A 25,672-nucleotide genomic window follows, 5' to 3' on the forward strand; every position below is an offset into this window, starting at 1 on the left:
AATCGAATTTGAAACCTGATTACAAGAAAATATGTTTTTATTTAAAAGACTTATTACCTTGTTTTACACTTAGAGAAGTCATAGTGTTCACAAAAGAGGACATGATGATTGATTCATCTTCAGGGCAAACAGAAAGATTCTGAAAAACAAAAAATAATGATAAAAACATCTAGCTGGGAAAAAGCTCATAGGTCCATCAACTGGTAGATGGATAAACAAACTGGCATATCCATAGCATGGAATATTTTTCAGCAATAAACATTCCTTTCTGGAATGGAAGGTTGATACACACAATAACATGGATGAATCTCAAAAACATTATGCTAATTGAAAGAAATGAAAAACAAAAAATTATATCATGACAATTTCATTTATAGGAAAAACTTTTTTAAAAGGCAAAAGGTGACAAAAAGCAGACAAGGGGTTGCTGGGGGTCTAGAGAGGGAATCAACTACAAAGGTGCAGAAGAAAACTTGTAGTGTTGGAAATGCTCTACATCTTGACTGGTGATGTTACATGAATGAATACAGTTGCCCAAATTCAAACAGTACACTAAAAATGGATGATTTTTATCATATATAAATTTTACCTCAACAAAATTAGGGCCAAAAAAAAGCCCTCTCAAACTGGCTAAAAAAAGTGAATATTTGATAACTGCATGTAAAGTAGATGCTAAATGATAAACTTTTTAAAAAGTGGATGCTTAACTCACAAAAAGCATAAACAATTTTCAAAACATTAAGACTTATACAACAATGTAAATATACACAATGTCCTATACTGTACACTTAAAAATGGTTAAAATGGTAACTTTTATGTTATGTATATTTTACCACAATTTAAAAAAAACTGATACCTATTACAATGAACTACTTTAACAGGTTAATTTTAGTTCTAAATTTAAATTGTAACAAATGGTTAAAAACACTATGCATATACTTTACAACAGAAGTGGGTGGTAAAAAGCTCAGACATTTGAGTTAAGACTTGAGTTCAAATAGTGGCTCTATTACTCATGAACTGTGAAATACTGATCAAGTTACATAAGGTCTTTTTTCTTCACTATACCTACCGTCACAGAGTTGTTGTACAGAAGTAATATACTATCAATAAATTTGCCAATTATTAATATTAGTATTATTATTGCTGCTGCTACTACTACTATTACTATAATCCCAGAAAAAATAAAAAATTAATTTTCTCAGTATTGTTAAAATCCAGTTTATATAAAAGACATGGGGTGACTTAAAAATTCTAACACTTTAACATAAATCTGTAAAATTTATTAATAAATATCCAACTAGTCATAGTAAGTTTCAAAATGCCATGAAACCAGGAGTCTGGTTTACTTTTTAGATTGTGATAGCACAGTAGCCTTTGGTTTATCTGGTAAGTAATAACTATTCAAAAAAAACCTGCAGCAAAGCAATAACACTCTAAGGATAAAATCAGCTTTTCTATTCCCCCTTTTAATAGACATTATTAAAGGAAGCATATGAGCTCCATCTAGTGGATAAAAGAAATAAAGTAGTTTAGGATAGTAAACTATAAGCTGTCTAAAATCCAGGGCAAACAATTACATGAACAATTTTTTTTTAATTTGCATTTTTAGGTAAGTTTGAAAGAAAATTCGGATTTCAAAGTACGGTTATTTATGTGGAAAATGAGTAGTTTTAGAGTAGTCTTAATATAAAGAGAATTCGTGCTGCTCTTCCTCTCTTAGCTTACATATGTTAGCTTATAGACATCTGTGATTTTTTAAAATGAAAACACTGAAATATTATTTTCCTTACAGTCAATTTATTTGGAATAAAAATAAAAAGAAATCTATATTAAGATTAAAAAGATTGAATCAAGAAACTATGGAAAGCAAAAAAATGAAAAAAAGCTAAGACTAAAAATCAATAGAGGAAAATCCAATTTGAAAATAAAATTAGGACATTTTATTAAACTATGACATCTAGATGAATTTTTTACTGGCCATTCTCTAACACACTATGCAAAAAGATTTATCTTCTGTTTTCCTCTAATACTTAATTATCAATTATAATGTCTCCATCAACTCTTCTTTATCTCCATAGCCACTGCCCAAGTTCAGGCTCCCAATAGCTCTCACTTAGCCTACTACAGTAATTTTTCTTCTGATCTCTCTGCACCCTCACTTGGCCCCCAGCAATCTATCACCAACACTGAGTCAGGGTGATCTTCCTAAGTATTAAATCTGATTTATGACTAACCTCCTCTTTTGCAAGACCCTCTATAATTTGGTTACTGTACACCTCCACCCCCAAGATAAAGAATTATTCCTTGCATGTGTTCACTATGAGCTGTACACCTCCACCCCCAAGATAAAGAATTATTCCTTGCATGTGTTCACTATGAGCTTTATACACACGTAAGCATAATGCCCATCACACTGGACTACAACAAAATGTTTTTGCCCCTCTAGACGATGATCCCCTTGACAAAATATGACCATGACTTATTTACATTTGTATCTTCACCACTTGGTAAAAGATTAATTTCGTAAATGTTTACTGAGCAAACAAATCAGTTATTAGAGAGGCGGGAAATAAGGAACAAAAGGGAGAATATGACATAATTTTTTACCTGCACAAGTTCATTGAGGACAACAGCATCAAAGCCAGAAAGGTACTGCACGTAATACCTCTGCATTACAGGTCCATATTTCCTTACATGTGCTCTAAGCTCTTCCATGTAAAATATTAATTCAGCAATGTGCCTTTTTTAAAAAATTCAAGAAAAATATTGCAAAAATTAAATTCACTGTCATCAAGGAAAATATGAAATGCCTTTGATATTGCTACATTAAGTTTTCTCCTTAGAAAAAGCATTGTTAAATACTTAATGTCAACTAATTTCTTTTTATATTATTTCATATAAATAAAGAAATCATGGAAAGCAAAAAAAAAGCTAAGAATAAAAAACTGATAAAGGAAAATACAAAATAAATATAAAATGAGGACATCTCATAAATACATCATTAAAAAATCATAAATGAAAGAAGATTACAGTATTAGGGAGAAGTAAGATTTTTCTGTATGCTCTTATTTCTCTGATTCATTTATCTAACTTGTATTGAGGGACCGTGGACAAAAATGAGAGAAAGATATTACAAACGACACAGTTGCAACTCTGTTAGGATTCTTATTCAAATTTCTGTGTAGTACATAATTTTGAAACATGAATTCCATAAGAAATACTATACTATAGCAAGAAAACAAACAAGACTTCTATGACCACCTAGAGTACTAAAGAGAAAACATTTAAAGCCCTAATTCTAAGCTAAAGTTGACTTTGCATTGTAATTCATACCACCTAACGATATATTATAAATATTCCCTCCATTATGACAAATATGAAAAGCCTTAAAAAAAGTTTTTAAAAATAATGTCACTTTAGTCCCCAAATTCTATAGCCCATAAATCAAAATATACAAAAAATATTTTTTTTAAATGCTGCTAACTTACTTATCTATAAAGTCATCTGCACTCTTCTTTGGCATGTTATCTGCATGACGAAGTAGCCAGATAATTTCATCACGGGCAAAGGATAATGCCATAAAAACAAAAAGTGCCTGATAGATATTAAAAAAATAATAATAACATTATTTACTCTCATGCAAGGATTAAAAACAAAACGTATTCATAATCTTTCTCCAAGTGAAAAGTCATTAGCAAAACTGATAATACCAACTTTAAAAGACAGAAATGAGAAAACAGAAGAAAACTTCAAAGTATGTATCAGGGAAAGCATGCACATAAGCAAGATGTGAGGAAAATGCAGGAAGGTCTGATTTACGAGTGCCAAGTCAGCAAATCCACTCTCAGCTAAATATAAAATCCTCTTATGTAGCCCCTGACTCAAAGTTTAGTAAAATTTCACAGAGAGAGAAGAAAAAATTTTTTTAAATTTTAATATGACACACTTGTTGTAGCTGAAATAAGAATTAAATCAATTACCTTGGGACCTAGCAAGCCAGGTTGATCAGAGAGGACAGTAGCCAATTCTTTCAGTGCAGACCTTAAAAACTTGCGTCTTTCTCTGTGCATTGAACCACTACAGGGAAAGACACCCACCATTACAGTTTATCTGTTTCTAGTAAACTTATTATTGGCAATTAAATAACATCATTTCAGGGTCAACTTCCAAAGTTTTCTTAAGAAACAGAAGCCCTTACAAATATCTTCTATGTGTTTGTCATTAAGTGACTTTCCAATCTCATCTTTATCCCTGCCTTACTTGTGCTGCTTTTTTAACTATGTTTATTTTCTTCTGTCTAGCTATCAAAATCCTACCCAAACTTCAAGACCAGTCCTTCAAGAAGTATTTCCCAATATACAGATGTCTATTTCTGAATAATTTCTGCCAGTTTAGTACCATATAGACTAGCACTCTATAAACTAGACTGTGAAATCCTCAAAAGTAAGCACTGTTCTACTGTATACATTTGTCACCCCCACATAGAATCAATAAATATAACTTAATAAATATCTGACAATCTATATCCTCCTTTATTAAGTATATTCCTATTAAATATATAAAACTGACTAAATAAAAGCTATATTCAATTAAGGTATTGGGATGAAATGTATTTCGTGCTACTGTTCAAAAACAGAAAGATGAGGAAAGGATAATCATAAATATTCATGTACTAAGTATCTTAAAAATAAAATACAAATTAGAAAAATTTATTCTCACACATTAACAAGGAAAAAGAAATCATAGAATATTCTAAAAATTCCAACTCCTCATACTATTCAAAATATACACCATTCCAAAAAAGTTTTAAAATTTAGATAGTTGCAAAAAATAAATGGCCACACACACACCATATGCCAACAAACTAAGTATTGATAGAAGAAATATGCAACACCAGAAATTAAGCTGTGACACAACAGATTAATTTTAGAAGACACATTAAAACCCAATCTTTGCCTATGTGACCTTAGGTTCCACCTCTCTAAGTTTCAGCTTCTCATCTATAAAGCAGGGATGATGACACCTGACTCAAAAAATACATCTTTCATGATGCCTAATATATAGTACCTTTACAATGTCAGTATAATTCTAACGACAAGCTCTCTTTTAACTGACAATAATAAACTCATCTGGTGTAATATCTAAGAAGAAAGTGGGCAAATGTTTTGATTATTTTACTACACAGGGTCGCTGCAAGGAATATTAACATCGAGAGAAAATATGGAGTACTATGGCACGTGTTAATGAAGGATAAGAATTACTACTCCTTACTATTTATAACTGTTTTATATAATAAATAAAGGGAATAAAAATGCCTTACTTTTTTTTTTAAACATCTTTATTGAAGTATAATTGCTTTACAATGGTGTTAGTTTCTGCTTTATAACAAAGTGAATCAGTTATACATATACATATGTTCCCACATCTCTTCCCTCTTGCATCTCCCTCCCTCCCACCCTCCCTATCCCACCCCTCTAGGTGGTCACAAAGCACCGAGCTGATCTCCCTGTGCTATGCGGCTGCTTCCCACTAGCTATCTATTTTACATTTGGTAGTGTATATATGTCCATGACACTCTCCTCACCCTGTCACATTTCACCCCTCCCCCTCCCCATATCCTCGAGTCCATTCTCTAATAGGTCTGTGTCTTTATTCCCATCTTGCCACTAGGTTCTTCATGACCTTTATTTTTTTTCCCTTAGATTCCATATATATGTGTTAGCATACTGTATTTGTTTTTCTCTTTCTGACTTACTTCACTCTGTATGACAGACTCTAACTCCATCCACCTCATTACAAATACCTCCATTTCATTTCTTTTTATGGCTGAGTAATATTCCATCATATATATGTGCCACATCTTCTTTATCCAAAATGCCTTACTTTTAAAAGATCTTTATAAAAGATAGCTGAGACACCATATATCTGCCTAGGGTCTAACACATGAATAAGTCATAATCATATTTTATGTAGGTCAGGAAAGAAATTCTAACACGCTCCAAAGTATGTTATTTGTACTAGAGAATGATTTTATAATAATATAAGCACTTTATTCAAGTGAAAAAAATGCATGGGAAATAATATACTACAGTTAGCAATGAATAAAGATGATTTAAATTCCCTTCCCAATATCCATTTTACAGCCTAAACCTAAATTCTAAAACTTCTTGTGGTTTTATATTTTTACCTGTGACAATGGTGCTTATCTTTTCTCTGCCTTATAGAAATACTGATGGATCAGATGTTATCTCTACATTACCTAGACTTACAGGAGAAACTATTCTATATATCATATATAACAATTAAATGAAATATCAAATTATTCATGAGAAAATTGAAAAGTTGTTCAAACATCTTAAATACACTAATTTCTAATTTAAGTTATCTATATATTTACTAATAAAATATATTTACTAAAATTTGGGAAAGGTATGGGATTAACATACTTTGAAAAGTAAATATTATTTGGGAGAGTGTAAAGATATGTCAATTTTCATGAAGTATCATAAAAATCATCATAACTTGCAAAATACTGGCACCAAAGCATAGTGGCAATAAGAGAACTGAATGATACCAAAATAAAGTCCTCTGTATGGTATTCCTTAGAGCATTTTTAAAAACAATTCAAAAATATTTAAAATCTGTCTGCATTAACACCAATACAGAGGTGTTGGTATTAATACACTGTACTCTGGTACAGATACAGAGGTTATAAACTTACTCCTCATTGGTTGAAAGTCCTTCACTTCTATGACCATATCTTACACACCATTAATCTGCACTCACTTCAACAAAATAATGCTTTAATAAAGGAATTCTTGATTAAAAGTTCCACAGGTAAGTTAGAACTACTTACGCATGTGACACGGCTGCCTCTTTGCATTCTCTTATGTCATTAATACGCTTATTATAGCTATGAGCAAAAAAAAAAAAAAAAGGAAATATGTTAATCTTAATTTGGTCAATAACAGTAAAAATAAGTTAGTCAGATACTAGTCAATTAAAAATGTCTTATTATCAACAAGAAAAACTGGCCTTCAAACTGGAAATACATGGAAGAAGTCTATCCACATCCTTTTCTAGCACCTTAAGTATCCAATCAACTCTTCCTAGAAAAATCTCATATTATATTAAAATCCAGTAATAAAATTAAAATTTACCATGCAGATTTTTATTTTATTAAATACACTTCCTTAAACCCCCAATAGAGACATTAAAATTATACTTCTAATATAATTAGCAGTGATTTCCAAAAATTGGAAGTGCTGACAAAGCTACTACTTCTGGCTTTTTATCACTTTTGACTTTTTATGCCATCTCGTAAGCATAAAAAAATTTCTCAAAGGACATATACTAGTGATCAATACTAGTGACTGTTTGGGAATACGGCTTTTGTGGTGGAGAAAACTGGGGCAGGAAAGCATTTGACTACTTTAAATCATTTTAAGGAACAGAATTATGGGTGATTTTTACTCACCATTTTTAAAAAAACACTTTTTTTTTCAAATTAAAAACATTTAAATAAAAGGAACCGAACACCAACATCAAACAGTTTAAAGGTGCCATCTGAAAAATAAACGCTAATAAATACATGTTAATTTCCTTACTAGTAAACGCAAAAACTCAAAATTCCTAAAATGTTAAAGAAAAATTATCTTCCTGACAACCTGGCTAAAACCACTTAGACCAAGAACTTCAACTTCAAAATTAAGTACGCTAAGATTTCTGTGTTCTTTAGGGAAATGTCCAAAATACACTAATTCTGTAATCACTGACCTGTATAAATAATGAGCTTTTATACTTGTGGTCTGACTTGTAATTACTATAATAATTCACATTTTAAGTTGGATCGATCACTCATGATTTAATAAAAAATTAAAACTTTTCAACTTTAAATACAGAGATTCTTAAATGGTAAATTTAACAAAAATTTGCGTAACAAGGGAATTCCCGGGCAGTCCAGTGGTTAGGACGCAGTGATTTCACCGCCGTGGGCCCAGGTTCAATCCCTGGTCAGGAAACTAAGATCCTGAAAGCCGTGTGGCATGGACAAAAAAAAAGCCGTAACAAAAAGACAATCAGTTTCATGATGCCATTAAACTTATCTGTACCACATATACCATATGCTCACTCAATATATGGAGACTGTCTGGTTCTAAATGTTTACATATATTTAAATATAATTCCACAGAGAGGATGTCAGTATGCTAAGACATCACATAAGTTTCAGGATTTTTGAACTGAATCAATCAGAAAATGACAAAGCCCACAACGACACAGGATATTTCCAGGTACTCCACCATATAAAATAAAAGGTGAACTAAGAGTTGAAAAATACAGAGGGTACTGTTTCTCGTACTATGACTGAGAGACTACCTGCATGAGAATGTCGGAATCACTTATGGTGACAGAAATCAAAACAGTGATCACTTGAGAAGGCTAGAGGGAGAGGGATCAGGGGTGGCAGTACTGATCAGAAAGAGGCACAAGAGAATTTTCTGGGGATAATGGAAATATTCTGTATCTTCATCTAAGTGGTCACCAAGAGTATTCATACGCAAACTTGTTGAGCTGTACACCTAAAATTTATGCATTCTTCTGTTCGTAAATTTACCTCAATAAACTACTGGGGGGGGAGGAAGGGCATTTCTTTAATCTCTCTAAGATACAGATAAAGGAGATATAGAAGGTTAGAGGTGATGCCCAGGAACCTGGATTTTAATTCGCATCCCAGGGTACTTCACATGCACACTAAAATTTGAGACAGTATAGTGGCTTAAACTGTCAGTACTAGACATAGCTTTACATTTTAATAACTAATAGATTTTTTAAAATCTCAATTTCTTTAGGACATTACTGAATTGGATATGAAATAAATGTAGGTAAATTTCACTTCTATGAAGCTGACAAACCCAACACAATTATTCAATATTTTCAGGTTCAGGGGACCCCAGGATATTTTAGATGCTCCTAATTTCAAAGGATTTTATAACCAAGTCTGAGTTCAACAAATGCAGGCATTAAAAATTCCAAGAAAACAAATTTGAGGATCATTTGTGTTACAGGGAATGAATCACTTAGAATACTTCCTTATTATAAGGAAACATGATTTCCTTTTTGCAGTGTCTGACTTCTGTACTTGTTATAATTAATTTAATGAAGTGTTTTTGATTGATTCATATACTTTTCTAAATGCAAGATATTCTAAAAATACACTTCTAAAATAGCACTTCTAAAAATTTCAACTCTTAAAATGTACATTGTGCTTTTAGTAATGTCTAAAACCATATTACAATATGCAAAACAGTACATATTTTCTTTCTCCTAGAATGTACATTTTGAAAGGGCAGGAACACTAGATTTTTTAACCTGTGAAATTACCTGTAAAAAATATCAGGATCATTGCTAAAAACAAATTGGTGTGACTGGTAAGTTGGTACAGGCTATATATTCTTGTGTAATATGATCCTTCTCTATCCCCAAAACTTTAATAGATATTCCACTCACTACTCTTCCCCAAAAAAGACAAAATAATTGAAAATGCCATACCCTCGTATGTTTACGAATAAGTCTTCCGCAGCTTTGTGAATGTGGAAAACTTCATCCCGAAAGAGAGAGAGGCAAGAGCTACTTTGAAGAGCTAGCTTCCAAAGGTTCAGTGCTGTTGCATCAGTATTTAGGATCCCATGGCACAAAATAAAGCCAACTTTAAACAAATGAAAAAGAAGTGCAAATATAAAAGTATTCCAAAGTTAGATTATTTCAGTTACAGGGTAGCTTTTTAAAAGTAAAGAAACATTAACAAATCACTAAACCGAGGCTTTTAAGTGACAGTTAATAATACATATACACATAAGATGCCAGCAATATTTCTCTTTTTCAATAATAATTTTCTGTACTCTGCAAAACCAGTGCTTTGAACCTATACTGATGAAATGGGGAAAAATGTCACTTCTGGGTTGAGAAGGAAGTGGTTTTAAAAAATGAGTAAAAGATACTTTAAGCCAGAGATCAGAAGCTACCAATTTACACGTAATACAGTAATCATTACAGTTGTTACAAAAACTGATAAAGAAAGCTAATCTACTCTTCTAAATCTCTAGAAGAAATTAAATAGCATCTCACATTTTCATAGCAAATTATAGTTTTTACTAAATAAGTCCTTTGACATGATTATCCTATAGTGTAGAAAGAACCAGTGGTATCCTTTTCTTATAATTGAAGAAATGAAGGTCAATGACTTGCCTAAAGTTATACTAATAAAGTATTAGAGCTAGACTTTGCCTCAAGCAGTTACCCTTAAAGTCCAATATTCTTTCAATATATTACGCTACTCTCTATCATATGAATTTGAGTATCTTTTACCTTCTGTCATCTAATTTAGAAATCCTACACAAATGTGTAATCCTGTATGTTTGTTGATGTCTTCCCTAGCGCTCTATATTCTAGGGCATAAAACCTCATCTTTCATTCCTTCAACATTTACTGAGTGCATATTATAAAGTAGGTACCGTACTGGCCAGTTACAAATTCAATCCTATTTTCTGTGAGATTTCCCTCTGATTCTCAATAGTCACTCCCATCTTAAACTCCTGAATCGTTAACATTGAACTTGCCACTTGTCTTTTATTCTTAGCTCAACCTTCCTTTTAAAGGGTCACTATACAAGCAAGCTAACTCTTAAGCATATATTGAGTCATACATACAGAAGTACATTGAACTTCCTTAAATTTCCTGAAATATATTAAGATGTTTTTCATACAACAGGGTCCCTAAATGCAAGCCTAATTATTTGATCTAGTACGTAACCAAAGAAATAGAACATACTGTATGAAAATTTTAAAAATCCTCAAGAGAAGCTTTGTAAAAATTTTTGCCTCGTGTACTGACTTTTTTTTAAAAAAATAAATTTATTTATTTATTTTTGGCTGCGTTGGGTCTTCATTGCTGTGCATGGGCTTTCTCTAGTTGCAGCGAGTGGGGGGCTACTCTTCGTTGCGGTGCGTGGGCTTCTCACTGCAGTGGCTTCTCTTATTGCAGAGCATGGACTCTAGGCACACAGGCTTCAGTAGTTGCAGCACGCGGGCTCAGTAGTTGTGGCTCACGGGCTCTAGAGCGCAGGCTCAGTAGTTGTGGCGCACAGGCTTAGTTGCTCCGTGGCATGTGGGAATCTTCCTGGACCAGGGCTCGAACCCATGTCCCCTGCATTAGCAGGCGGATTCTTAACCACTGTACCACCAGGGAAGTCCCATGTACTGACTTTTTATACTCTAATCCCCTTAGTACAATGAAATTTCACTTAGTGCCTTGTACCTCAATGTATACTTAGATTCACAAGATCGTTGTTGATAATAAAATTTCTCTGAGAATATTATCAGTTTCATTATGGGTTACTGTATATTTTACTTTTTTAAGATATGGGTCACATTATACATTAAGATATATTCATTTGTTTATGATAAGATCAATAAAAGGTAAATTAATTTAAAATAGCCCAAGATTAGGAAGACAATTTATTAATTGAAGCACACATTAACCTCCTTTCCCCACTAAGGTCCCAAAAAAAGGACAGAAAAAGAAGTTTTTTTAAGCCATAAAAATATTAGAAAACAAGATAGAAGACCAATACTAGACAAGAAAGTTGGAGAAAATCTTTGAAGAAAGAAAGACTGTACTATCAATTTTAAAAGAGGTCTTTCCCAAGGAGTCCTCTTAGTGTAATTAATAGAGTAAGAACGGACCCTGAAAAGAATATCAGGATAAGTTATGGTGTAACTGCATTCAAAAGAGCGGGGTCCTCAACATTCCAGACCCTCAACAATGCTTGGTTCTAGGCTATAATCTAGACCAGTGACTCTGAAACTTTAGCTTTCTAGCAGGATCACTGGGAAGGCGTATTAAATCACAGGTTGCTGGGATCCATTCAGAGTTTCTCATTCAGTAGGTCTAGGGTAGAGATCAATATTCTGCATATCTAACAAGTTCCTAGGTGATGCTGCTAGCCTTTGAACTAATGTAGAGCAAAGCTCTAAAGAAAGTAGACCATCTTCTATAGAAAGTCCTAGTGTGGGAATTGGTGTCAAAAAGAGAAGTGCACAGTTTGACCTAATTCTATTAATTCTACTCAAGGCTCAAATAAATGAAAGCAGCAAAACTGAGTAAACATTCCTTACTTTTGGCAATTGTGGTTATCCCAAATCTGTTTGCCTTTTCCATGCCCAGGTATCCTCCCCTTAGGGTAGTCTGCCTTCTGACTCACATCCCTGCTCATTACACAAAGCCTGCATTCAGCATTCCCTTTTAAGGTAAAGACTGGGGGGAAACAGTCCTATTTAACGCTAGAGGTCACTCATGCCACCTAACTCTACTAATCACACTAGTTCTTTATCCACACATCCATAAACATAAAATAGTCAAGGATCACCACACTTTTGAGCAAAATCAATACTCTGAAAGTTGTGTTTTTAAATCAACAAAGCACGAAAACCTTAACTACCATTATAAAAGAAAATATAAACATCCAAACCTGATCAACATAAAAATTATAATTAATAAAAATGGCTAAGGGCAGGGAGTGTGTGCTAAATTCTTCCTCTTTCATACTAATAACAGTGCTACTCAAACTGCCAGTGCATATTGAGATTAAGTAGAGAACTGAGAGTATTTAGAAACTTTCATTTAGAAAACTTTTCATTGACAGCAATTTATAAGTAGAAACAATAACAATCAAATTGTTAGATTAAATTGAATCTAATAATTAAAATGTGGGCTTTTATTTTGTCTTTGCTTATTACTTTATTTCTGATAGTTCCAGTAATTCAGTTCCACTGTATTTTATAAAAGTATCAATCTAAAAATCACTAAAAAAGAAAAATTGGTCCTTCACCAGTTTTAGAAACAGTATAATAAAAAGTCATCAAATAGTACCTAAATATTAATAAATTAAGAGACAAATTTATTTTATTTTATTAAAATCTTATTTTATAAGAACTAAAAAGCACAAACTGCTCAAAATTATTCCCCTCTGCCAGTGGACCTGGGGTGGTAGAAAAAATTATATTATAGCAATTCTCATTTATATTATATCTGTGTGTCTATTTCTCCCATAGTTTGTGGACTTCCTAGGAGTGCAAACAAGTAATTTTATCTCCCATATGAGTCATCTATTACATATACTAAAGTAAATTAAGACCAAAAACTTTAACTGAATAAATGCAATATGAAGAAAATCATTAAAAGTAAAATAAAAATTTAGTTTGGATGGCCGCGTTGAGAGGGAATATAATGTAGACCATCAGCCTTGGATTTAGTGTGGGTTCTTTGTCTTTGTCACTTACTAGCTGTGTGGACTAAACTTTAGATTCCTCATCTATAAAAAAGACCATCTACCCTAACAGGGTGAGTATAAGGATTGAATGAGGTAATGTACATAGAAGGCTTAGCACAGTGCTTGGCACAAAAGTAATACATGTTATTTGTTATTTTTCTCTAAAACTTAAACGTGAGGGGTAATCAAAAACTAACCAATTTTACTTACAGATAATCCATTTTTCCATGGCATCCAAAGAGAGATATTCGCAAGGCATCTTAAAAAGAGAAAATATAAATTTGTGGCTTAAAGAAATTCTTAAAAAAATATTCTGTACTGAGTCACTCCTCCTGAGAAGTCTGACTACTCAACTCTTGGTTCATATACCACCACAACATATTTGAAAAGTTGGATGAAAGTTTTATAACCTATATTTATACTTGCAGTCCATAAAGGACAATGAAAGCTGTGCCTCTTTCACATTTACACACCCTGAAACCTCTCTTTAAAAAACACTGTTGCTAAATTGTGTTCAATCTGGTAAATGATTACTTCCAAATTTCCCAAGTCTATTGCAGAGTTTGCAGTATTCCAAAGGATAAAATTTTAGTCAAGTTAAAGAAAAGATTTATGTACCTCGATGTTCACTGTCTCACCCAAATCAGTAATTATGTGTGTATATTCTCCATATGCATAACATCTATGTTCATATACACAGAAAAAAGCTTGAAAAGAAACGTAACAGAATACAATAGCAATTTTCTCTAGTTGGTGAGATTTGGGATGATTTTTGTTTTCTTCTTTATAATTTTCTGAATCTTCCAAATTTTCTACCATAATAAGGCAAAGCAAATTTTTAAATCTTAAAAGAAAATACTCATACTACTAATTTTACTAACTTAGCATCAGAATCTAGAAATACAAAAACTAAATGGTATGATTTAAATACTGAGCATTTTACAATAAATAAACTTCACTGACAGGCTAATACTAATTAGAAGAAAAACTGCAATAGCACTGCTTAACTGATATTTTTTTAAAAAAATCAACTTTACTATTTTCATTCAAAAAAGAAAATACAGAACCATACAGTGTCAGACTGTGCTGGGTTAAGCATTGTACTGGGTGCACTGATGAGACTCAATAATTGAGCATTTCTCCACTGGTCAGCTGAAAGATTCCTTCGTGGATATACCATCTGAAGAGAAATCAGTGCATCTGAAAGAGACTAATTAAATAGAAAAAAAGAAAGTTGAGGAATAAAATGGTTTTTTTTTTCAATTTCCATTTAAATTCCAGCTACAACTGCTGTGTGTTTCTAACTGTATCATCGTAAAACAACAAGAGCCTAATTACAACTACGCTGCATATAATATTTGAGGTGGGTTCCAGTTATCCTCCTCTAGATTTTTTTTTTTTTTAACTTCATGAAGCTACATAGATTCTGCATTCCTCAGCAAAAGCTTAGCTCAAGAAATCATGTTACTTTCTTAAGGTGAAAATGTTTGGCAATCTTGAGATCTTTATTTCAAAAAGGGTAGAGAGTCTAGAGTCATCATTTTGTGCATCACTTTCTACTTAATAGCTCTCACTGAAAGAAAAAGACATTAAGGTTACATGACTAAGTGTTAATACAGCTCAACATGTTTCATATTTCTTCAAAGAATGCGTTCTAAAAATAACCCATTGTACTTTATCTTAATAAATTACTTCTATTTGTCATTTGGTCTATTAATTACAGCTTTATCATCAAGGTATTTAATTTTTCATCTCATCTGATTCTTGCTTGCTTTTAACTATTCTTTGCTATTCATCCCTCCTTCCTAAAAATTCTGTACGAGTGGTTCTTTAATCTGGCTGCACATAAATTGCCAGGGAAGTTTGTTCAGAAAAAGAGAATCCAGGGCTCTGCCTGAACCAGAACCTCTGGGAGTAAAGCCCAGGAATCTGTTCTTATCACACTCCACCAAGTTATTCAGAATAGCTTTTTAAATTAAATTAACTGAATTTTAACAAATCCTAGCAAATACATGATGGCCTTTCTATCAAAACCCTGAGATATCACAGAACATTGGAAAAATCAAGATTAGGAGAAAACTGGTCTAATCCAAATGGACAATTCTCCTCAAGTAATTATTAATTGTCTAATATATGCTAATGGCTATGGAGAACTTAAATAGAGATCCAACAGCCTTTAAAAGAAATTTTCATCATCTAACTGGGAAAAGAACCAAATTTGAAGTGGCTAACTAAAAACAAGGCCATACATGATTGGCAAGAAGTTAGAAACAGATCCAGAGAAAAGATAGGAAAGGAGTAGGGAAGACATTTCTAGGTGAGGAAAAAGGACTATCAAAATCAGAGAGACAGACAACAATGATCTGCTCAGCACTTTGAGGAATCCTGACACTTTCATCTACAATGCTGATTTTTACTTCAAAACTGATGTCATCTACTAGCCTCTTTCAAACTAATGATTCAACTAACTCCAAGACATTAAACCTACATAAATTTGTAGGTATAATACAGCTATGCAAAGAAATTAAACCGGAAATGCATCTTCAGAATTTTCATGGGAGTAAGAAAACTGAAGGAAAATTCTTGCTGTCAGCTGTATGTCAAAAAAAAAAAGCATAGATTCATAAAAAATACTGTATTACTAAGAAGTCTGACTCTGGGCTTCCCTGGTGGCACAATGGTTAAGAATCCTCCTGCCAAGACAGGGGACATGGGTTCGAGCCCTGGTCCGGGAAGATCCCACATGCCATGGAACAACTAAGCCTGTGCGCCACAACTACTGAGCCTGTGCTCTAGAGCCCGCGAGCCACAACTACTGAGCCCGCGTGCCACAACTACTGAAGCCCGTGTGCCTAGAGCCTGTGCTCCGCAACAAGAGAAGCCACCACAATGAGAAGCCTGCACACCGCAACGAAGAGTAGCCCCCACTCGCCGCAACTAGAGAAAGCCCGCGCACAGCAACAAAGACCCAGTGCAGCCAAAAATAAAACAAATAAATAAATTAAAAAAAAAAAATGTCTAACTCTCATCATTCAAAGAGAACAATGGGCCAAGATTCTAATATCCTGGGTTTTAGCTCTAGTTTTGCCACTGTCGCTACCAAATGGCTTACTTCATCATATCACTTCTCCAGCCCTCAATTTCCTTATCTATAAATAATGAGGATACCTGTAAATTTCCTTGATGTGCTTAGGAACTAGCCCTCCCTCAGAGAAGCCATAAAGGCAAGACTCTAAACCAAAACTATTTCATTAAGAACTATTTTTTTAATATACCATAAAAGACAGACATGCCAAATTATCACAAAACTCCTGTAATATTTCTCTCATTAAGAGGCTGTATTATAATAATATAGCTAAAATTTATTAAATACTATGTACCTAAATACTCTTTACAAAGTAACTCATTTAATACTGCACTTTTACAGGTAAGAAAACTGAGGTACACTGAAGTTGGTTAAGTAACTTGCCCAATATTACACTGTAATTGGCAGAGTTGGGATTAGAACCCAAGCAATCTGATACAAGTATAGACATTCTCAAATACTGAACTTCACTATCTCTATACACTATACTGAACCTAAAAACTACAATGGATCAATATATTCCTGAGTCTCTATTCACTATTCTGAACCTAATTAATGAGTTCTCTGGTTCACAATTAGATAAAACCATGCATAACTATTATTCACATCTCATTATAATTTTCTTTCTTAAAAGTAGTTTATCACTCTAACTATCCACCCTTAAGCTATCTCATATGCCTTTTGAAGCACCCCTAACAACCAGCTCTTACCTTGCTATGGGGTACAAATTCTTCCATCATCTTCTTTAAAGGGTTTTCATAATCCACAATCATCTGACCAAGACGTGGGTATTCTCGGTCACTTAAAACAGACATATCAAATATCACTGAGTTGTAAGCCATAAAATTAATTGGGAATTTGACATAGATTTTTATAATGCAGGTTTACCTTGCTCCATGGGTCATTTCATGAGCATAGTTGTATAATCCAATGATTGCCTTCCTTTCTTCAATTCGAGACAGCAGTATCATTAGTGTTGTATATGTTATGATCAAATCTAAGTAGTTCTTTGTTAAATCAAAGTTTACAGTCTAGGAAAAAAAAAACATTAAGTTCAACTCCTTCCTATTTCACAAACTTTTAAGCACACACACAAAAATCTTCATGGCAGCTACTGAAAGCTAATAATTTTCTATAGTTATTTGTTTTATCCCCATTTCTGAAATTCTATCTAATTCCTTTCACCAAAAACATGCCTAAAATTTGGGAGTTATAGATAATAGTTTTTGTGTTTGTGACACAATTTTATGGATGAAAAAGAGTCTGTGATCACCCTATTCAAACCGCTAACAGTTTAAAAGAATAACCAAAACCAGAAAAATAATAAATATGAAAGCAAATCTCACCAAGCAAGAAAAAAGGAGTATTAAATAGATAAATAGGTTCACCATTAAGTCAGTGGAGACGTTTTTCACTTTGACTTCCTATATCTAGAAATTGACTTAAGAAAGATTTTATCAAGTATGCTTTTTAGAGAGAAAAGGATTACTTGTGTAACCTTTTAAAATTAGGCCTATTAAAATAAATACTAAAATTAACAACTATTTCCAAATATGTACAAGATTTATATTCCATGACAATCAAATAAACAAGTGAAAATACAGTATAACTCCTTACCTTAAAAAATACAAGCCAAATTAACAATGCTGAAACTTTATATACTAATCATTTAAATTTTCTCTAAAGAAAAGCATTTGATCCCCTTGGTTCTACTAGAAACAGACAGAAAAATTGGAAATTTTTCTGAAAATAATACTTACAATATCAAAGAAGACTTGGCAAACATCAATAGTATTCAGCAATTCACAAACATGGTCCTGAAAATAAAAGTTTATTTAAACCTTTTACCTATACGAATACTACTAAATTCAGAAAACACACACAAATAAAATGTATTTTGAATTTTTGTTCTAGAAGAATTCTAATTTTATTATCTACAAGTGACAGAACAATTTATATGATTAACAAATATCAATCTATCTCTGAAATGTTAAATTCTATACATTAAAATACATACCTTAAATTCCATAACATCTACAAATGTGAAGTAATATAATGCCAGATTTTTCAGAATCTCTGATTTTTCTTTCTGTAGTTGTGCAAGCTGTTGCTGTGAAAACAAAATTAGAATGCATTTGTTTACTGAGAACAAAATTATTTAGTTTTACTACAAACTATCTTCTTTTATGATTGCTAAATGGAAGCACAAGCTTTTAGGACAATATTTCTAGATGATTAAGGCTCTTTTAAAAAACCAAAATACTTGAGACAGCAACTGCTAATAGGGACCAGCAACTGACATTGTGAGGCTATAAAACAAATCAAAGCAGATTAGTACCAAAGTGCACTACTATTAAGGAAAATTGGAAAGTGTTAGGAAAAAATAATTATCAAATGAACTCTTTAAAAAAACTAAAAACAACTCATGAGCATGACCACACTACTAGAAGTGGTAGAAAAGAAGGTGAAAAACATTATAACTTACACTACAAAAAACAATATGCTTTTATAAATTTGGAACTTACCAAAAAGAACATCCAGGCAAAGCCACGTTACGCATGCAAAATAAAATGTAGATACAAACATAAAATACAGTAACGGTTCCCTGACCAGATCCACAAAACACAATAATACATTAAAGAAAAGCAAAAACCAAAACAACAAAAAAGAAATGAGAAAGAAGCAAAACTAGAGTTAAGACACTGGTAAACGTATGAAGAAGGAAATGTGAATAAAAAAGACAAATATTGTTTCAATCAACTGTATTATTAAATTTACAAAAGTCCTAAGTTTTCTCTTTAAAACAGCTATTAATATAATTTCTGAAAGAATCCAGCCATATTTAACATCATCTGCCAGAATTCCAGAAAAGCATCTAGAACCTATCTGATACTCTGAATGTAGTCTACAGAATAGAAACTTCCACATCTTCCACTTCTGTTAGAAGAGCAGAATCTCAGGCCCACCTCAAACCTACCAAATCAGAATCTGCCATTTAACAAGATACCCAGGTGATCTGAATGCACATTAAATATAAAATAATTCACCTAGAACATGAGAAAACCAGAAAATATGAGGAAGTGCTTCAAAATATCAAACTTGCTATCAAAGCCCATACAGTTTTGAGGCCCTCATTCAGTTCGTACTTACACCTACACAGGAGTGTTGGGGGAGAGGTGCCTCTACACATAATTGTATTGAACTATTATGATAAGTCAGAAAATTTATAATAGTGAGCATAATATCAGGAGATTAAAAAAACTATTAAAAGACTATTTAAAAAACAGCAAGCACAGCATTCTGGTAGACCCAACTATTATAAAGTGCCCTAGACACGGCAGTCCCTGAGGACATTAAAAAAAGCATAAACGAAGTATCTCTACTTCCCCTATACGCCAGGCAAACTGAGATATATACTTATAGTGACGTATGTAACTGTTCTAGCTTTATCTGTGGGAGTAGGTGACTTTATTTTGAACAATATATGTTTCAAAACAATTCTATGTTTATATGCACACTTTTAATCATTACCACTCACAACATCAAGCAGACACATTTTTAAATGATTCTATTTCCTCAGATTATACTACCTTTACCTTGTTCAATAACATTAGACATTTACAATTGATGTCTTAATCCTTTCCCCTACTTTTCAGTACTTTAAATTTGAACTTTGCAAGGTAACAGGTGAAAGTAAACTCATAATATAACAGGATAAAAAGCAAAAGTATAATTTGGTTGCTACTGGGTTAATTATTAATAGCGCCTCCTTTCAATTTCAGTGTCCTAGTTTGGATAAAAAATGACACAGTCACCATCTTATTATGGGCCTTAAGGATCTTTTATACAAATTCTCGGACTTCCCTGGTGGCGCAGTGGTTGAGAATCTGCCTGCCAATGCAGGGGACACGGGTTCGAGCCCCGGTCTGGGAAGATCCCACATGCCGCGGAGCAACTGGGCCCGTGAGCCACAACTACTGAGCCTGCGCGTCTGGAGCCTGTGCTCCGCAACAAGAGAGGCCGCGATAGTGAGAGGCCCTCGCACCGCGATGAAGAGTGGCCCCTACTCGCCACAACTAGAGAAAGCCCTCGCACAGAAACGAAGACCCAACACAGCCAAAAATAAATAAATAAATAAATACATTTATTAAAAAAAAAAAAAAAAAAAAAACAACAAATTCTCATTTTGCGGGACTTCCCTGGTGGCGCAGTGGTTAAGAATCTGCCTGCCAATGCAGGGGACACGGGTTCGAGCCCTGGTCCGGGAAGATCCCACATGCCACGGAGCAACTAAGCCCATGCGCCACAACTACTGAGCCCGCGTGCCTAGAGCCGGTGCTCCGCAACAAGAGAAGCCACCGCAATGAGAAGCCCGCGCACTGCAACGAAGAGTAGCCACCGCTCACCGCAACTAGAGAAAGCCCACACTCAGCCACAAAAACCCAACGCAACCAAAAACAAATAAATAAATAAATAAAATTTAAAAAAAAAATTCTCATTTTGCATATTAAGAAGCTAATGCTCACAGAACTTAAAAGAATCTTCCCAAGGTTATATAACTACTTAACATGACAAGGCCAGGATTAGAAATTTCATATCCATGCTCCTAATAAAGTGTTCTTTCTACCATTCCCCATGCCTCCCATCTTCCTTTTTAATAGCAAAATCTCATTATGGTCTCAATTTCTCATTCAATTTTATTTCCCCCCAAATTGTATGTAACTAGCCTCTACACTGGATAAAACAAATTTACTGAACTAATGGATATCTGAATTCAAAATAACTACTCAAGTTTTTAAGACCCTACATAATTTGGTCCTAATTTACCATTCCAATCTAAATTTCCCCTACATCCATTCACACACTACACACAGTACCCAAAACAAACTATTCACTATTTTCTATACACATCTCATGTTTTCTTTACTGTTTCTTCTCTTGAGATGTCCAAATTCCACCACTCATGTATGTCCAAATCCGACTACTCCTAAACTACTCAATTTAAATGTTGACTTTCAAGAAAACATCCCTGATTGAACTTTTTCCCTCAAGGCAAGTAACATCTCCCTCCTCTAAATGTGTATAATTTATAATAATATCACTTTCTACCTTATATCAGTTACCTCCAACACTATGAGACAGTGTATCAAACTCCACAGCCCATATCATACAGCTCTGCACATAAAGAAGTACACAATATAAACATCTATCAGATCAGTGATTAGGACAATTTTAAAAGACCTTTATATGTCAGCATCAGATGACATGTTTTAGCAAGTGACACCCACCTCTTACTGTGAAATCACGGCTAAATGACTCAACCTCTCAGAGTCTAATACCCTCATTATCAAAATGGGAGCTAATGTGGGCAGTTTAGCCAAGATAATATACATGAGAACACTTTACAGTGCCTGGCACCCAGAAGCTGCTCATTAAATATTAAGTGAATAACAGGAGATGCTCACAGACCACTTCTCCAAAATAAGCAAAAATAAAGCTGTTTTAAATAATCCCAATACTACTCATAGTACTTCTAATAAGAGCTGATATTAACTGAGCATGCTCTCTTTGCCAGGCAGTGTTCCAAATAACATACAAGTATTTCACAAAATCCCCTCAACGTCTCTACATATAGTTACAATTATGTTTCCTATTTAATGAAAATAAATTCCATAAAGCTCTGCATGAAAGTTCAACTATAACAACAAAGAATAAAAGTGTCTACAACTCCTGGGCTTCAACTGCAAAAAATGCTCCATTTTAGTTTTTAAAGTGAAGTAGAGCAGACACTACCAAAAAGTATTTAACTTCTAGGTTCAACATCCAGAACAAGTTTTTTTTCCCCATTATCTCTTTGTTTTATAGTAAATAAAAAGTAGGAAATGGTTTAAGAATACAGATCAGTAATAGATTTTTTGATGCTATAGAACAGAACATTAGAAAAGTACAATTTTGAGAAATGATTCTATCAATATTCGCTAACACTTTAAAAACATATAATGGATACATGGGTTAACTATATGAGCAAAATATCTGTACAATGCTTTCATTGAAGCTTCTAACTGTGGATCATTATTCTTAAAATTTAAGTAAAATGTGTAGAAACAAAATAAACAGGATAAATAGCCATGCAGATCACAAAATAAGATCATATCTTTGCAATGAAAAATCTTGGTAATTAATCTCTGTACAATTAAGAAGCATTTTCTACACAAAATGTTAAGTATCTAAAAAACTGATTGAAATTTAGTATTTACTAGCTTTAATTCTTTCAAAGAAAAGATACTAGCAAATTACAATAAGGAACCAATGACTAAGAGAGCTAACTCACAGATTTTCAACATAAAGGAAAGTGACTGAAGTCCTTTATTCACCCATTTCAAATATTCTTTCATCATCGAAACTGCTTATGCATAATAAATTATTTTTCTTGACCTAAACTATGCTAGTATTTTGTTCCTCTTAAAAAACAACCAAGTACAGAAGTTTGGTTCAGGGAAGGCTTTGTTCAATTTCTTAGTATGATATTCTAAATCAGGCTTTTCTTTCTTTTTTTTTTAAATTTTATTATTATTTACTTATTTATTTTGGGGGTGCTAAGTTGGGTCTTCATTGCTGCACGCAGGCTTTCCCTAGCTGCAGCGAGCAGGGGCTACTCTTTGTTGTGGTGCGCAGGCTTCTCATTGTGGTGGCTTCTCTTGTTGCGGAGCACGGGCTCTAGGCCTGCGGGCTTCAGCAATTGCAGTGCAAGGGCTCAGTAGCTGTGGCTTGTGTGCTCTAGAGCGCAGGCTCAGTAGTCGTGGCACATGGTCTTAGTTGCTCCATGGCATGTGGGATCCTCCCGGACCAGGGCTTGAACCCGTGTCCCCTGCATTGGCAGGCGGATTCCCAACCACTGCGCCACCAGGGAAGTCCCTAAACCAGGCTTTTTAAAATAAGAGTGCTGAGAGGCTATTTGCGTAAACCTCTTTTAAGGAACTGTCCAGCCACCACTCTACTCATCAAGACTCATGTGGAATACTATAGTATAGAAGCCTCCTAACTGATCTCTGTACTTCTGCTCTTGCCTCTTCAGTCTTCTCCATATAGTAGCAGGAGAGTGGACATTATAAGGTAACACACTACCCTGAAGAGATGATTCCAATGTAGGTTATACAAGATATTAACACTGGGTGAAGAGTATACGTGAACTCACTGTATTATTTTTGTTTAAGTCTAATATTATTTCAAAATAAAGGGTTTTAAAAAAATTTTAATAGTTTCCCATCACACTTAAAATACAAAGTCCTTACCAATGTCTCAGAATAGAATCTGAATAGGACCCCTGCCTGTCTCTACAACTTCATCTCCCCTCATGCTCCTCCAGCCTCTCTCAGTAGTTGTCATACTGGTCTGCGTGCTATGTTCATCAAATAAATTCACCAAGGTTGGTCCCACTTCTGAGCCTTTGCACTTGCTCTTTATCATGTCTGGAATGCTCTTCTCTACTTCTTCACATAGCTCAATCCTTCACTTCTCTTCAGAGAAGCCACTGTTGTGCACTTACCTAAAATAGTCTTCTCACCCACGTTACTCTCTTACTCCTCATCCTGCTTTCTATTTCTTCCTACCACTTATCTCCAAATAAAAGTACGTATTTATTCACTTCAGTTGTTTGTTGTCTAACATCCTAATTTGAATTGAAATTCCACAGAGGCAAGGAGGTTTGTATTATTTCATGCTATTATTGTATCCAAGGTCTAGAATACTAGCACACAGTAGATGCACTTTAAATGAATAAATAAATGATCTTCAAGTTTCTCAACGTAAGTCATAGAATCAACTTTTAAATTGCACTAATTATCAATGAATGCAATATCAGGTATCAATTCATGTCTCAAATGAGTTTATGTATCCTAACACAGAGTGGTGATTTAATCCCCTGAATAAATCCCTGTTGGGTAAAATACTTCATTATGTCCTTACAGGATAAGAAATGAGAAACATTTAAAGAGAATGACATATTCATATCAAATATAAGCAAATCTCCTAAGATTATATGAAAATCCAAATTAACACAAAGATTAGTCATTTTAAAAAAGGTTCATGGGACCTTGTCGAACTTTCATTTTATTATATACAAATGATTCCATTGGCATTCAATATTTCATAAATGCACTTTTCTGAGCAAAAGGTAGTAAATAAATTTTAGGGAAAGTTATCCTAACACTTGCCTAGTAAATAAGCATTACTGAGTGTTTAATATTTGTTACTAAACTTAATCCTCATAACAACTTTGCAAGGTTCATTTTTTAAATTGTGGTAAAACATAACAAAGTCTACCACTATAGCCATACTTTATAAGTGTGCAGTTCACACTTACAAATATATCTGCATTGCTGTGCAACCATCACCCCACCTATCTCCAGAATTTTTTTCATCTTCCCAGTCATGGTATATTTTTATCCTCATTTTCCAGATATAGAAACAGACTAGAAAAGGGTAAGATGTTAATCCAGGTCAATCAGATTTCAAAGTTCAAAACACCTCTTCAATACACTTTAAAATTCAAGTTGCCACACCATGACAAAAGTAGTATAGGGATAAGCAAAGCTAAGGCTATTTTCTTCTCAGAAAATACTCCTATTTAATTTGTAGCTTCATCAATCTCACAGATTGAAGCTTCTAAGAACTCTAATTCAACCTCTTCATTTTATATACTAAAGTGATCTTTTTCAAGTTTATATTGCTGTCATCTGTTTAAATTAATTCTGAAAAGCAAAGAGTTTTGTTTTTTAAAGAACAGAAAGGCAAAAAAAATTAAAGGTTTTATGCATGCCTCTTTGCAATAGGACTTTACTGTTCCTCTCATCAAGAGATGTAGTTTATTTTCCCACCCTTACAATCTCAGCTGGCCTTGTGACTTGCTTTGACCAAGAGAAAGCAGCGGAAGTGATACTCTTAACTTACAAGGCCTTATAGCTTCACATTTTGTTCTTTTTTGGAACACTGTCCTAAAGTGTCATGTGTGGGAAAGCTAACATATCCCACGGAAAGAAAGGTTCCACATCCTCTATCCCAACAGGCCCCATGCCCCAACCACCCACCAGATGAACACAGCTGTGACCTAAGGCTGGTGAGACCAGCAGAGGAACTGCCCAATCAACCCCAGAATATGAAATAAGTTGTTGTTGTTTTAAGTCCATTAAGATTTGGGGTGGTCTGTTATGCAGCACTAGGTAACTGAAACAAAGATTAATATAAAGTTCAATAAAGAA

General features: G+C 33.7%; 1 protein-coding gene across 2 annotated transcripts in view; it reads right to left on the reverse strand.

Moving 5' to 3' along the window:
* Positions 1-25,672, reverse strand: part of NCKAP1 (NCK associated protein 1) — a 95,741-nt gene that overhangs the window by 41,592 nt on the left and 28,477 nt on the right. For both annotated transcript variants that reach the window (XM_057551081.1, XM_007190372.2), the window contains exons 3-14: positions 18,433-18,525; positions 18,176-18,232; positions 17,304-17,446; positions 17,126-17,216; positions 14,403-14,540; positions 13,541-13,589; positions 9,553-9,709; positions 6,860-6,916; positions 3,984-4,080; positions 3,492-3,598; positions 2,611-2,743; positions 58-139 (exon numbers count right to left, since the gene is read on the reverse strand). In XM_057551081.1, coding sequence (XP_057407064.1) covers positions 58-139; positions 2,611-2,743; positions 3,492-3,598; positions 3,984-4,080; positions 6,860-6,916; positions 9,553-9,709; positions 13,541-13,589; positions 14,403-14,540; positions 17,126-17,216; positions 17,304-17,446; positions 18,176-18,232; positions 18,433-18,525 — 1,204 coding nt within the window. The remainder of the gene's footprint in view (positions 1-57; positions 140-2,610; positions 2,744-3,491; positions 3,599-3,983; positions 4,081-6,859; positions 6,917-9,552; positions 9,710-13,540; positions 13,590-14,402; positions 14,541-17,125; positions 17,217-17,303; positions 17,447-18,175; positions 18,233-18,432; positions 18,526-25,672) is intronic.

The sequence above is a fragment of the Balaenoptera acutorostrata genome, chromosome 8 (assembly GCF_949987535.1).
Source record: "Balaenoptera acutorostrata chromosome 8, mBalAcu1.1, whole genome shotgun sequence".
In the NCBI taxonomy this organism is placed as follows: domain Eukaryota; kingdom Metazoa; phylum Chordata; class Mammalia; order Artiodactyla; family Balaenopteridae; genus Balaenoptera; species Balaenoptera acutorostrata.